At 52.8% G+C, this 10307-nt stretch overlaps 1 protein-coding gene across 4 annotated transcripts in view; it reads right to left on the bottom strand.

Moving 5' to 3' along the window:
- The window catches only part of SIPA1L3 (signal induced proliferation associated 1 like 3), a 234043-nt gene that overhangs the window by 54945 nt on the left and 168791 nt on the right, over positions 1-10307 (bottom strand). For all 4 annotated transcript variants that reach the window (XM_082709071.1, XM_082709072.1, XM_082709074.1 and 1 more), the window contains 2 exons: positions 4416-4667; positions 3319-3456 (listed from right to left, as the gene is read on the bottom strand). In XM_082709071.1, the coding sequence (XP_082565197.1) occupies positions 3319-3456; positions 4416-4667 (390 nt within the window). The remainder of the gene's footprint in view (positions 1-3318; positions 3457-4415; positions 4668-10307) is intronic.

Here is a 10307-nt window from a genome sequence, read left to right as displayed (position 1 = left end):
GAAATGAGTATGCAGACCCCACCGCCCCACTTCCAGCCAGACCACCTCCAAGCTCTGCCTGCCTCTCTGCCTGCGTGTGATCTCTATCTGTCAAATAAATAAATAATATCTTTAAAAAAAAAAAAGAGAGAGAACACAGTTGGCACATAAGCACATGGAAAGATGCTGGACACCATCAGCCTTTAGAGAAATGCAAATTAACACGACGAGACCTCCTTACATGGCTAATAGAATAACTAGTGAAAACCAGTGATACATGGACATACACAGTGCAAAGCAATAACCACAATCAGGTTAATGAGCCCATCTCTCCTGGAACAGAGTCATCTAGTCTTGGGGGACAATGCTGAAGATTACTCTTGGCAGTTTTCAAATGCCTGGTGAAGAATTATTAATTTGAGGCACCATGCCTATACGTATGTTAGATCTTCTGAACTTACTCATCTCGTAACCGCAACTTTGTCCCCTCTGGCCCAAATCTCCCTACTTCCCCCACCCCAGCCAACCACCACACTACTCTGTCTTTTCTAGGAGTTCAACAACTTTTTTTGGGATTCTCTGTATAAGGGACACCATTCCAGTATTTGTCCTATTCTGTCTGATATCTTTCACTTAAGCGTAATAACCTCCAGATTCATCCATAGGAAGGACTTCCTTTCTTTATGGCTGGATAACATTCCATGGCTTGTATATATATCACATCTTCTTTAGCCATTCATCGGTCAATGAAAGTTTAGGCTGTTTCCATATCTTGGCAGGCAATTGTATTCTTGGGCATTTGTTCCAGGGAAAGCAAAATTTATTTTCATGCATGTTCAGAAGGTGCATGTTTGTAATGTGTCCAAGCCCAGAAACCACTCAAATATCCTCTGAAGGGTGAATGGTTGGTTATCCGTACTGGGCTAGTTCCAGACCATGGAATCCAGTTCAGCAGTAAGGAACTGACTGCTGATACACACAAGGGTTTGAATGAATCTTGAGGAAATTATGCTGGGTGAAAAAGAATCCCCAAAGGATGTATACTGTGTGATTCCTTTTATATAACAGTTATAAAATAGCAAGAGTTAGAGATGCAGAGCAGATTAAGGGTTGCCAGAGATTAAATAGGGGGGAGAGAATGAGAATGGTGTGGCTCTAAAGGGGTAGCGGGAAGGGAGCTCTGCGGGAAGGGTACAGTGTACAAATTGTGGTGGTGGGTACACAGCAGCACACATGTGACAAAACCACACAGAGCCACACACACTCACCACACACACGTGTCCATGTGCAACTGGTGAATTCTGAATAAGCTCTATGGACTGTACCAATGTCAATGTCTTGCTTTGCTATTTGCATGGGGGAGGCTGGGTGAGGGATTCGTGGAGCTCCCGGCACGTTTCTTTGCAACTTCCTGTGAACCTACAATTATTTCAGAAAGTTAAAAAATTAATAATAAAGGGAAGGGACACCAAGACTTTGAAAAAAATAAATGCCCCCTGGATTTATCAGTAACATCAATCCTACCACCTCTGTTCTTGGCTAATCACTGGGTACTGGCTGCCATTTCCAGTCTCGGCCGCTGCTGCCACCCAGGGGCCTCCACACACCAAACTCCTCTCCATTCCTCCTGCATTCCACACCATTCCGCTTACTCCTGCCTGTGGCCTCTGCTCTGTCCAGAAGGTCTTTCTCCCTCCTTTCTGTGGCAAACTCCTGGGGACCTCTCAAAGCCCTGTTCAAACACTGCCTCCTCCAGGCAGCCAGGCTAGACAGACCTCTGGGGCTGGGCTGGGCTCCCTCTTCTAGGGACTTAGTCTACCAGTGCTCTCGTTGGGGTGCGCACGATTTCCAGGGCGCTCCCTTCACCGCAGCCAGTGGCACTGCCCACAGGAGCCCCCAGCGAGTGAGTACCTCAAACAGTGCCTGAGACTCCCTGCTGAATGAAGGCTGAATGGTGGTGGCCAGGAGCTGGAAGAGGAAGTCTGTTTTCCCCGATTTGACAGTGGAGGCTGAGATCTGATAATGGTTTAGCTCAGTGGCTCTTGCCATGTGTTCCCTGGACCGGCAGCGTCAGCCTTGCACGTTCTACACTCCAGACCTACCAAGCTGGAGCCTTGAGGTGGGGGGAAGGTCCCAGCAAATGCTTGTTTCCAGGTCCCCTTCGGGGTGATCCTGAGGCACACTGGAGATCAGTGAACGGATCCCTGCTCTAACAGCAGGAGGTTTCATTTAGCCCAACTCCTGCACTCACCCATCCTTTCATCAAATAGATACCAAGGACCTACCAGGGTCAGCCTCTGTGCTGCATGAGGGTCACACAAAGACGCACTGGGAAGGTCCCAGAGCTTGAAGACGAGTGCACACATACGAGCACACACACTCTTGACCTGGCTGACGGCATGGAGAGTGCTCAAGGCCACTGTCCACAAACACACAGGGAACTGAGGGACACAGTGGCGGCCCTTCATCTATGCCGGGGGAGGTTCGGGGAAGGCTTCCCAGAGGAGGAGCATCAGTGCTCAAGCTGGCAGGACGGGGGAGTGTGGGGTGAAGAGTGTGAAGAAACTGTAGGCAGAGGGAGAACACGGAGGCGGGCTCTGAAATTCAGACAGCCTCCCCAGGGAAGTGAAAGCGACCAGTGAGGCTGGAGAGGCAGGCCTCACGGAGGTGCTGAGGCTGTGTCCTGAGGGCTGTGGGACACGTGGGAGGGTCTGAAGCAGGAGACAGACATAGCCACATATAGAAAGATCCTCCTGGCTGCTGAGTGGAGAGTGGGCCATAGGATGTGGCACGGAGGCTGGGGGCTCAGGGAGGTGGCCAGGGTGGGGCACTGGGGGGTAGCGGGCAGAGCTAGCTGCTCAGGAGGCCAAATGAATGGTTTGCAGTAGCGGGGAGGAGGAAGGGAGACATCCAGGAGGAAGCCCAGGAAGTCCTCGCCTGGGGACGGGGGATGGTGGGGCTGCCCCGACAGAGACAAGGATCCTGGAGGACCAAGGGCACACGGCACTACGGAGCCATGGACTAGGGAGATGGAGAGATCTCTGAGTGGCCATGCCAGAAGGCAAATGGTCTTGCTTAAGCAAGTGATACAGGTCAAGAGCATGCCAGCAGAAATCCTGCTAAGAGAAAAGCCAGCGGTGAGTCGTGCCCAGGGCAGCTTGGCCCTAAATCTCAACAAAAAAAATAGCCAATCCTCCTGGAGGTCCTCTGATGACCTTCAGGGATCCAGAAACCCCATCAAATGGCAAATAAACTTGCAGGGTGTGTGGATTTCCTGGGGAAGAAGGATCCCCAGCTCTCAGAGATTCCTTAATTTGTTAAGAGCGAAGAGACTCTGACCTTTCTGGGGATGGCTTGTATCTCGTGTAGGTGGCCGAGCCGGGGGTGGAGAAGCTCCCAGAAGGCTGCCGATAGGGAGGGGCTTTGTCGGCCCCTGCTGGTGATGCTGTGTAAGGGGTTTCTGGGAAGCTGACAGGCCTGCAACAGAAAAAGAAGGGAGGGCAGAGGGAAGGATGAGTTAAGGATACCAGTAGCCTCAGAGGATGGAAGACAGACTTGGCCCAACCACATCCCATTTGCTTCATCGGCCATGCACCCATCAGGATGCAGGGAGAGCTGTGGCGAGCAAAGGGTGGGGCCCGGGAGCGGGGACAGTCCTTGCCCTCCCTCTCCCATTACGGCTGTGCCTGCCCCTCAGCTTCTGGGGCCCTGACAGAGGCCCAACAGGGGCCATGGAAGCAAGAAGGCACCTCTACAAGTTGGGATTCCTTCATTCAGCAATTTTTCTTTACTTTAAAATATATACCACCTACAGGATGATTTGTCTGTAAGGTATGCACCATTCTAATAAAACAAACTCCCAAAGCTACCCCCTAACCCATGAACTAGAATGGCAGCACCCCTACACGCCTGCCTGTGGGCTTTCCCCTTTCCCTGCCTTCCCCCGGAAGTGATCACTACCCTGGAGTTGGTGCTTATCCGGCCCTTGAGCTTTCAAGCAATACATAGTTTCCATCACACGTAGTATGGTGGCTTTCCTGCCTCAGACACCGAGCTCCCCAGCACTGGGGCCTCATAGAAGAGGCCCAAAAGGAAAACTTCACAGGAAACAAATTGAGGGTTTTGGAAGGGAGCGAGGTAGGGGATAGGTAAGCCCGGTGATTGGGCATTAAGGAGGGCATGGATTGCATGGAGCACTGGGGGTTATTCGCAAACAATGAACCACGGAACAATATATCAAAAACTAATGATGTACTGTATGGCAACTGACATAATTAAAAAAAAAAGAAAGGAAACAACAGAAAGAAGGGAGGGAGGGAAGCATAAGGAGGAGGAGGGGAGGAGAAAGAGACTGGACAAAAGAGGGAGGAGGGAGAATAGGACAAAAGCGGGATGCAGACAGGAGGACACGGGGTGGCCCCCTCATCAGTCCTTACCTCTTGCTGTGCAGGGGCTGGGGCTCCCGGAAGGGGACCATGGGGGTCTGCTTCGGGGGCCGGCTCAGGGACTGGGCGTGGCCAGGAGCGCTGGGGCTGGCCCACTTGGAGGCTGGGAGCGAGTTGTGGGAGGCCGGCCCGCTCCACTGCCAAGGAGCGTTGCTGCGGTAGGGGGGCCGGCCTCCGGGGGGCAAGCTCTCCGGCTCTGTCTTGGGCTCCGAGGTATTCATGTCATAAGTCTCCAGCCACCCCCTGGGAAGAAAAACTTCGTTACTCAGAAGGGCCCTGGCTCCCCAGCACACATGCCTGCTGCCCAGGAGAGACTGCTGCCTGGTCACTCTGGGCTGGGTTTCCTGCCTAAATCTGAACCATGAGGGCCTATTTTAAAGGCCAAGTAGGTACCCTTTAAACTGGTCTGAAACTTCGCAGCTCAGGAAGTCAGCCAGGACAGGGCCCACCCTAGAGGCTCTGACCGCTTTGCCCTCTCTCCCTCACCTCCTTTTTGCTCCTTGCTCTCCCTTCGTCTTCCTTCCTCTCCCTTCTCCCTGACCCAGGCCTCAAGTGGACCAGTGTCCTCCATGGAATGGCTCAGCCTCCCCCTCCACCCAGCCCCCCTGCGGCGGTACTGGGGACCAGAAAGGCAGATGCCCTCAGAATCAAAGGATAGTATCTGCCTTGTTCCAAAGAAGCTCAAAGGCGGCTGGAAGAGGAGCAGGTGACCTACTTTGCAGGGTGGTTTAAAAAAAAAAAAAAAGCCACGAAATCTGGAACCTTGAAATAGATGCAGAAGGGCCTGTGACTCCCCCCAGACCAGGCTGGCACACAGGCCATGGTGTTGCTGGCTTGAGGCTGGGCGATCCACGGCCCCGAATTCTCCACCCCTCGTCCAGTGCAGCACAGGAGGGGGCTCTGAGCCCAGGGGGCGTGCCCCAGGCTCCCAAAATCCATGTCCTAGCAGATGTCAGAGCAGAGCTGGGGGCCCTCAGCCTGGAAGCACTCATGCCCTCAGCGAGCTGAGCCTCTGTGGCTCTCCTGGGTCCTCTGGAGCCCAGGGAACTTTCAGGACTGGCAAAAGTTGCAGTGGATTTGGTGGCTGGGGGCTCAGGACATGGCTGCTGAGGAGTCTCCAGAAGGCGACTCGAGGAGGTGCTGGGGCTTCTGGCCCAACATGTTGTGCTCCTCTGCACCATTAGGGTCAGAGCTCCTTCTGGCAATCTTTCTGGGTTGGTAGGTGCCGACGCCTCACCAGGTACCACAGGAGGAATGACAACAGTACAAATGTCCAGCAGAACCCAGACTTAAGTGGATGAGGGGACCATCATAGCCCTGCGACTCCGGCTGGCTCAGCTCCTACATCTGGGAACAGGTCTGTGTGTTCTGTGGGGCAGACTCCACTTTTGGCTCCAGGTGTGAGAATGTCACCCAGGCCTGGCTGATCAGAAACCTCTCCTCCCCCTCCCCTGTGCACAAGGATCGGCACAGGACTGTCACATGCCCCATGTGCGGCCAAGTGGAGATGGCATCAACTCTGGAACTGTTCCTGGAACTAATGGGGGAAGATGTGGAGTTCACTGGAGCTGCTGTGCTGGGGAGTCCTATGCTGAAACTGGGAAGAAGGGTGGGTCACCTTTGTCCCACGAGAATGAGAGCAAGCTAGGAAAAGGAAACAGGTGATGAAGATTCCCAGTGAGGGCATCCAGGTCCCTGCATCGGGCCCAGTCTAAATATCGCTCTGTCTCCTTGTCTGTCAGGAACAGAAGCCAGGGAAGTCTGTCTTTTGCTTCACCAAGCTTGAGCTGGTTCTGTTGTTGGGAGCCAGAATCCTGACTGCTGACAACAGCACTTCCAAGAGAAGTAAACCGAGACACAGAGAACCTAAGTAACCTGTCCAAGGTCACACAGCCAGTAAGAGGGGGAAACGGGACTTAAATACAGTAAGTTGACTCCAAAGGCCACAACTTTAATCACTATCCACATGGGCCACTGAAGACTGGTTTGGGAGCCAGTGAGATTTCCTGGGTGCCGGACTTCTCTCCCAGTTACTGACAATATGGCCTTTGGCCAGGAGCCCTTGCGCATGATCTCCAAGAGGGAAGTATTATCCAGGCACTTTGAAGGCAGCATCGGGTGGTGGGGAGCCAGGGTTTCTGGGCCCGATGGCCAATTCAGACTCAGTCTGCATGGCCCTGGGTGAAGGATTTCTTTCCGGAAGCTGTTTCCTCATCTGTAAGACAGTGGTGGCTGCAGGTGTTCTAGGGCACTAGGACAAAGTCTGGTGCCCGCCAGGTGCTTAACAAAGGGGACTTGGCACTGCCACCTTCTCCAGCTGATTCTGTGGCCAGTCTACCTGCTGTTCCCACATGCTCAGAGGCCTAGTCTCCCTTCCACCTTCTGAAGTCCAACCACATCTTGCTGGGGGCTCCGGAACAAATCTTTCCTTATTGGTCTGAGAACCAGCAGCACCCAAACTACAGCAGAGGAATGCAGACACCGGGTCTCACCACAGGATTCGGAGTCCTCCTTGGCCTGGGGACCTGGGAATCTGCATTTTTACCAAGCTGCTAGTGATGATTTTGACACAAGACAAAGCTGGTGAAAGTGGGACAAAAAGGGCCTCCCCGTCTCCCAGTTTCACCTCCCAGAACCCACCACAGCTTCCAGTTTCTTATATGTTCTTTGAGAAGTATCCTAGGCAGGTATTTCTATGCAAATATTATTTAAAACAGAAACAAAAAGCCATCCTGCTTCCCCCTCGGGTCCCCCAACTAACAGTATTACTTACCAGGCCCTCTCAATACAAATTCAATTTACTTCCTTTAAACAATCCAGTACTATCCCATCACACGATGACCTGGGATTTACTCAGCCAGTGGGTCCTGAATACTCAGTGTGGCTGGATACTTAGATTGCTTCTACTCTTGGCAGCAATGCCACAGCAGACAGCACCCTCCGGCCTCAGCCATGTGCAGGAGGTGTCTGAGAGAGGATGCCCCTGAGCCCAGGCCCTCTTCTCCTCACCGCCTCCTTTCTTACCCCTCCTGCTCCCTCACCTGTGGGGCTTCAATATCCCTTTTCAGGGAGGAATTTCCAACCCCCTTGACCAGAGCTCCAGAGTCCAAATGAAGAAGCAACATCCCAGAGGCCTTCTCCATCAGGAAGTGGCAGAGAAAGTGAGACGAGAGCATTCCTCCCGGCCTGTTGTAAGTGGCCGACGTCTCGATGACCATCTTATCAGGCTGGGGGACGTTCTCCCAGTTCAGCTATGGCCAGTGGTGCAGTACTCACTTGAGAAGCCCTGTCCGATGGCCTGGGAGTGTGTGGATGAGCCACTCTACCATTCGGTGTCTGAGGAGTGTGGGGTCCAGGTGTACACCATATAGAGCCCTGCTGGCGGCAGCGAGAGAATCTCTGCCCATCCCTGTGTGTCCCCGCTCAGGGCTTGTTTTGACATTCCACCCAGGAGGCCACGGCTGCAGCAAGAGGCTGGGAGAGACCCCAGAGCTAGGGCGACCAGCTCTGCAAATGAGGTCAGCCAGACCCCTCTGCATTTCAAGAACAACAAAAACCATGCAAGTCCCAACCCGCATCTGCCCCTGAAAATAGGAGTTCCTGTTTCTGTGGCTGTCCTGCCAAGGGGGGTAGGATGATAGCTTCTTTCCGAATGAGGGAAGGGAACTGGGCTCCTGTGTCTAGTGACACCCTCTCTGGCCTGGTCTCCCCAAAGCCAGAGAAGGGAGCCTGCAGACTTTTACTTTTGCTTCTGTTGGTCCCTACCTGCAGATCCAGGGATGTCTTTGTGGCCTCCGGTGCAGAGTTGTTGGACAGGTGGGCTGGCTTATCGTGTGCACACGCGTGGGTGTGAGGGTGTGTGCAGAACAAGGCACAGTGTGGGGGGATCTGCTGGGGAGCTGGCCTGTGGAGTTGCTTTGGCTGGACTTGCCCCTGCAAAGCCTGGAGCGGGTGTGGCTGGGCCCTGGCGCCATAAGAGGGCTGAGAGACCCGGACGCGGGGGGCTTGACTGGAGTCCCAAGGGTAGACTGGGGAGGGGGGTGAGGGCAGGCTGAGCCCCTGGGGCAGGGCTGAGGCATGCTCAGAGCTGCCCCCGACCAAGTCCAGAGCAAGCAGGAAGCGGCGGGTGGAGAAAGCACAGCCGTGCATGCGCACAGCTCTCGCCGACTTTCTGATGCAGCTGGGAAGCTGGACTGAGGTCTGTCTGCTGCTTAGGAGCTGTACAACTCTGCACAACTGATGGGTCCCTCAGGGCCTCGGTGTTTCATCTGTAAAGTGAGGGTCACACCAGCCTTGAGGGGCTCACATGTCACCTCATGTCAGCCTTCCTCTTAGCTCACTCTGCTCCAGACCCTCTTGGCCGCCTGGCAACAAGCCCAGGGCCTCTGTCCTTACTTTTGTGATGGCCACTAGGTCCCTGCAAGGCCCTTCTTCTGGCTCCTCCTCACCCTCCAAAGTCAGGCCGTGCTCTTTACTTTCCTCACACCCAGTAGCTCCCAGCTGGTGTCTCTAGAGCGCCCCCTACAGGCCAAGTGCTGGTCTATGAGCTTTATTTACAAAGCTTTTCTCCAAACTCACCACCATCTTTGGGGAAAGGATCTGTTACCTCCCTCATTTTACAGATGAAGAAACTGAGACACGAGGTATGAGGCCACTGGCCCAGGGCCACGGTTCACAATGAGGAAGAGCTGAGAGTCAACCCTAGGTAATGTCACTGCAGAGTCTGTGTTCCCATGACACTCAGTTGCCTCTCGCTTTTGCTATATGAAATCACCTCATTCCCTTGCTTGCTGTTTGCTTCCCCTGATCCACTTTAGTAGCTCCCCGAGGGCCAAGGCCTGACTGTCCTCTGTGCAGCTGTGTGCTCAGTGCTTGGGATGTAGTGATTCTCTCTGTCTCTGGCCACAGCTGGAGATCGCTAGGGCACCAACTCACCGATATAAAAGCAGCATTTACCCTGCCTTCCCTATCTGATAAATTCTACCCCAGAGTAACCAAATAGTTACCGAAAGATTTCAGCCAATAAATGAAGAAGGAATGACGGAATTGAGACCAGTACTTGTTACTCTGTGACCCACAATGAAATAGCTGATAGAGGCAATAATGACACATGGCTGTTGAGGGGGACAGTGTATGATGACAGGTCAGGCGCCACCATCTGAACCCTCTGCCCGCAGGGCCACTCACGCAGGACAACCAGACACGTGGTGCCTTGCAAAAGACACACACCTGAGAAGTGTTGTTACCAAAAGAAATCTCACCAGATTTGGATCAAGTTTCTACATCAAACTCCAGTGCACAGGAAATCCATGTGCTAGACAAACAGGGTAAGGGACACCAGGGGGGGATGCAAGCAGCTAAATGCAGGAAGTGAGAAACTCCAGAGAACAGGTAGCCGGGGTTTCTTCCCAAAATAAATTCCAAGGAGGGAAAAAAAGCAGGAAAGGGAAGCTTGTAGATTAAAAGAGCCTGAAGAGACCCATCAACCAAATACAACAGGAGTAGCCTGATTAACAAAACGATTCTTTCTATAAAAGATCCCTCTAATACAACAGAAAGGTAAATACTGATGGATACGTGATCCTGAGTTACTGGTAAAAATTTTAAGTATAGTCCTAATTTTTTAGAGGTTCTTATTGGGCAGAGATACGGTCTAATCACTGGGACTGCTTCAAATAATCCAAGGGGAGGGGAGGTACAGAACTTGAAAAATAACAAAACAACAGGCCCAGTGTTGGTAAGTGTTGAAAAAGGGCTCAGTACACTTTGGTATGTTTGAAGTGTTCCATTAAAAAAACAAGACAAACTCTTTGTTGTCTTCCCACTACGTGTGGAATAAAACCCAAGTTTGTCCCCATGCCCATAAGCGCCCCTGGAAGGCTG

Source organism: Mustela nivalis (genome assembly GCF_964662115.1).
Source record: "Mustela nivalis genome assembly, chromosome: 18".
Taxonomy (NCBI): domain Eukaryota; kingdom Metazoa; phylum Chordata; class Mammalia; order Carnivora; family Mustelidae; genus Mustela; species Mustela nivalis.
Note: the sequence above shows the minus strand (reverse complement) of the source record. Positions and strands in the feature narration are given on the sequence as shown.